Source organism: Sinocyclocheilus anshuiensis, unplaced genomic scaffold (assembly GCF_001515605.1).
Source record: "Sinocyclocheilus anshuiensis isolate Anshui unplaced genomic scaffold, SAMN03320099.WGS_v1.1 scaffold79, whole genome shotgun sequence".
NCBI classification, from domain to species: domain Eukaryota; kingdom Metazoa; phylum Chordata; class Actinopteri; order Cypriniformes; family Cyprinidae; genus Sinocyclocheilus; species Sinocyclocheilus anshuiensis.
This window is the reverse complement of record NW_015548213.1, coordinates 1,199,081-1,203,155: the sequence shown is the minus strand read 5'-3', so window position 1 is coordinate 1,203,155 and position 4,075 is coordinate 1,199,081. Positions and strand designations below refer to the sequence as shown.

The 4,075-nt window shown below is 36.3% G+C and overlaps 1 protein-coding gene across 1 annotated transcript in view; it reads right to left on the bottom strand.

Annotated features, from left to right (window-relative positions):
• Positions 1-4,075, bottom strand: part of itgb1a (integrin, beta 1a) — a 40,362-nt gene that overhangs the window by 14,473 nt on the left and 21,814 nt on the right. Inside the window, exons 2-5 of the mRNA XM_016440638.1 lie at positions 2,304-2,367; positions 1,895-1,980; positions 409-628; positions 143-313 (exon numbers count right to left, since the gene is read on the bottom strand). Coding sequence (XP_016296124.1) covers positions 143-313; positions 409-628; positions 1,895-1,980; positions 2,304-2,367 — 541 coding nt within the window. The remainder of the gene's footprint in view (positions 1-142; positions 314-408; positions 629-1,894; positions 1,981-2,303; positions 2,368-4,075) is intronic.

Below are 4,075 nucleotides of genomic sequence, written 5' to 3'. Positions count from 1 at the left end.
TGCAATATAACAAAGAGTGAAAAATTGAAGGGGGTCTGAATACTTTCCGTACCCACTGTATATGTGTGTGTGTGTTATTACATATTTAAAACATGTATATAACCGAGCCAAGTGTTTTGTTTTGATTTGATAAGACTCTCACCTATTCTGAAATCTGAGGTGATCTTGGACATTTCCTTCATCAGACTAGTCCCTAGATTCTTGACGTTCTCCAAGTCATCCTTCATGGAGTAGGACAGGTCCATCAGATAGTACAGGTCTATGGGATAGTCTTCAGCCCTCTTGAACTTCAGTTTGATATTCTGAGGTTCCCCTATAGGAATAACACAAACAAATCCATTAGTATTCCCAAAATTACTCGCACAGATCAATAAAAGCCAACAAGGACTTCAGATTGTGAGTCGGCACCGGATCTGAGGTTGAGGCTGAGTTTCTGAGGCTGGATCTGTGTAATGTCCTCGGGTCGAAGTTTCTCTGCTCCTTTCTTGCGGTTGGTCACGGCTTTGTTCTTGAGGATCCTTTGGCTCCCGTGAGGGTTCTCGATCTTGGCGGTGGCGCAGCCTCTCTTCCTGAGCGACTCCAGCTCATCACAGCGCGCCGACGTCGGCTCGCCCTGCTTCAGAAACTCCTGCTAAAAACGATAATATAAAAATTCTAACAAAACAATTCTATCAATTAACAGTCTGATCTTTAAGTTGTAGTTCTTTAAAAAATGTATTTAATTGCTACTTTTGTCATGTTTCTTGTTTCCTTTAACATCTGTTTGTGGTGAATTACCTTGGTTTCTTTATTATTACTGTAATATTGTGAAATATTATTGCTATTTCAAACAGCTGTTTTCTATGTGAATATGTGTTAAACTGTAATGTATTTCTGTGATGCGCAGCTGTATTTTCAGCATCATTACTCCAGTCTTCAGTGTCACATGATCTTCAGAAATCATTCTAATATTCTGATTTGCTGCTCAAGAAACAGTTCTGATTATTATCAATGTTGAAAACAGTTGTGCTGCACAATATTTTTGTGGAAAGTTGTCCTTGCTGAATAAAATTATTAATGTATTTTAAAAAATGAATGGTTGTGTACATTTCTCGTAGAAAGCAATAAAGAAATGAAGCACATCCTATAAAATTAAAAACCATGAACTGTCAGAAATGTTTTGTTTTCTTTTGCCAAAATTACAGGAACAATTTTTGCAAATTTTTTTTTTCTGAGAATGTCTAAAAAGAGAACATTTTAGAAAATAATATCATTTTAAGAGTTAATTAATCTAAAGAAATAACTGTGTTATGACAACTTGATATTAAAAATTCAGTCATGGAATACACTTAAAACTGTAAAATGAATTTAGTTATTTATTAACATAGTTAACAAGACAATATTAATATTATCCTCTCTGTACCCTGGTACCTGCAGTACTTGTTTGCAGGATTATTATAGTTAACTAAAACTGCAATTAAAATTAAAACCATGAAAAACAATTTCCGTTACTTGAAATAAAATTAACGTTAACTTAAAAAAAAAAACAGTTTTGTTTCCATGCAGAAGCAGTTGGAATGAGGTTTCCTAGCATTAATGCATGACAGCATTCATCCGTCATTATTACTGTTTCCTGGCAAATCTGCCATACCTATTAATATCTGATGTCTTAGTTTGAGTCATTTTGTTTGGCATTATGTCTGTTTGGTTCTGCAGCACCGGCAGGTTACTTAATATTAACCTCCTGTTTAGTGAAATGTTGTATAAAAACAATATCAGACTTATAATCATGTATCAGTGCAGCTCTGATTAGTCAGCATGAATGTGAATGTAATTCTGCATTGATATATTGTGTCAGTAAATGTGTTTGAAGGGTTAAAGAACAGAATAACCGTGGTATTTGAATGCTACTCACTGTATCAGTGCACCATCCACATTTAGCCCCCACTTGTATGCACTCGCCACAGGATAAAGCGTTGGCTTTGATGCACTCGTTGCCCTCTGCAGAACAGGAGAGACGGAGAGCATTTCACATCTACAGCTTCGATTCATTTCCATCACTCCGGCTCGCTGTAATTGGAGCCAGAGATGACTACTCTATGTTTTCCATTAAGGATAATGCTCCGACCGCGCTGGGTGGAGCGTGCTCTGAGTAATGACATCAGTATTTAACCGCTCGCTCTGGAGAGAGAACGATTAGTTATCCTCACAGAAACCCAGCGCTTATTAATTCTGAAGCAGTCGGACAGAGTTACAGTACACTGGACAGAAATACACTGAATTAGCATTAGAAACAACAGTGATCTGAGAGTTCATCACATTACCTTGCTGTGCGCTGCTGCAACAAATGATCCCTAATAATGTTATGAAAAGTAGCTTCAGGTCCATCTACAACAAAAAGACAACAATTATAAGCAGTGGATTCACTTTCAAAACAAGCAGTAGGCTAACAGTATAAACTGTAATATATAAATATATGATTTAACATGACTGAATGAACCTGAAATCATTGGACTATGACAAAACATTACATGATTTTTTTGGACATGGTATAATGGTAATGCCTTGTTTCCTTTCTTTCTTTCATTTTTTTTGTGTTTTTTTTTGTTTCTGCATGCTAATACTATGGTATTTTTGAAATATCTTTCACTACTATATGAATAGCATACATGACCATTACAATCAATAATGATTGGGTAACTTAACTTACTGCTTTTGAAGATTGTTGATGTAAATTACATACATATCACCTGAGGACGGCTTCCCTATTTTTGTTTGCTGTTATTTTGCTGGTTTTCTTACATCACTCCAGGGTTTCCCAGTGGTACTAGAGCAGGAACGCATATGAGCTTTAATTCTATTAACAAACTAAAAGACATAGAATGAAATGTGTATATGCACTACATGTTAGCTTGCTTATTTTGCTCAAGTGCATGATCTATTTAAGTCCACGTCATACTAACAAGAAACTACACTTCTAGCCACGGTTTGAGAGCTGTAGTTCAACCACACAACTTTGCGATGTTTTTTTTTTTTTTCAAATGTTCTTGGAACTTTGTATTCAGGAAATACTAAATCATTGAACTATGTTGATAACACTATAACCTGCGACCATAGTTGTCTAATTATGCTTTTGGAAAACACAAATCACGTATTGTCTGTGTTTTCTACTTTTGGTTCAGTGTTAATCAGTCAAGCCCCTCTTGTTCCTCATTTTCTCCCTCATTTGTCTTGTGTATTTATACTGCTAGTTTTGTTCAGTTCTTTGTCTGTTCTCATCATAGTACATTTACCAACTCTCCTTGTCTTCGCAACCTCACTAGCTATGTTTCCAATCAAATTGTGAATTTAACTTAAAGGTCCCATATACAGTACTAGGGACCACTTAGGCCTATATAAAAGCATCTAAAAAGCAGCATGTCATGGGACCTTTAACAGTATGCACAAAATTGGAATATGGCATAAAAATAAAGCACTGTTTCCATCCAGCGAGACAAAGAGAACAAAATAGTCACTTACTGATCAACTGGCACCAAATATCACTAAGAAAAAGGTCTTTTGCTGCAGTAGGAGAAGCTACTGTGGGTCTTTTTTCATAGAAAATGAATTACTTGCGCCTCAGAGCATGCAGGCGAAATGCAATAAATGCGGTCATGTTTTATCTTGCTTTCAGTCATGTTATGCCATCCCATTGCGTAAAGTCACATGACTTTTTAAATGTGCATTGAGGAATTTATTCAGTAAATGTGTTTCCATCTAGTTCATGTTTTCTCATTGGATAAAAAATTCATCCAACTCAGTTGAGCACATGTGTTTTTTATGTGCATTTTTAGAATTTATGCACATCTTAAGTGTTTCCATTCGGCCTTTTTTTATGCCATATCCCAAAATGCGCATAAAAATTGGTTTTACTGCTCATATTTTCAGAGTGATGACCTTGAGTTCACTGGAGGTCATAAACCTTCATCACCCAACAGAGCTCATCTATTCTCAGCTCCTGCAAGAGGAACCGCTGGGCTAATTTAAATACCGCCTCTCAGATGCCATTCCTGGGTAAGTGTAACCATCATTCACTGCTCAGACTGTTTCCTAGTGG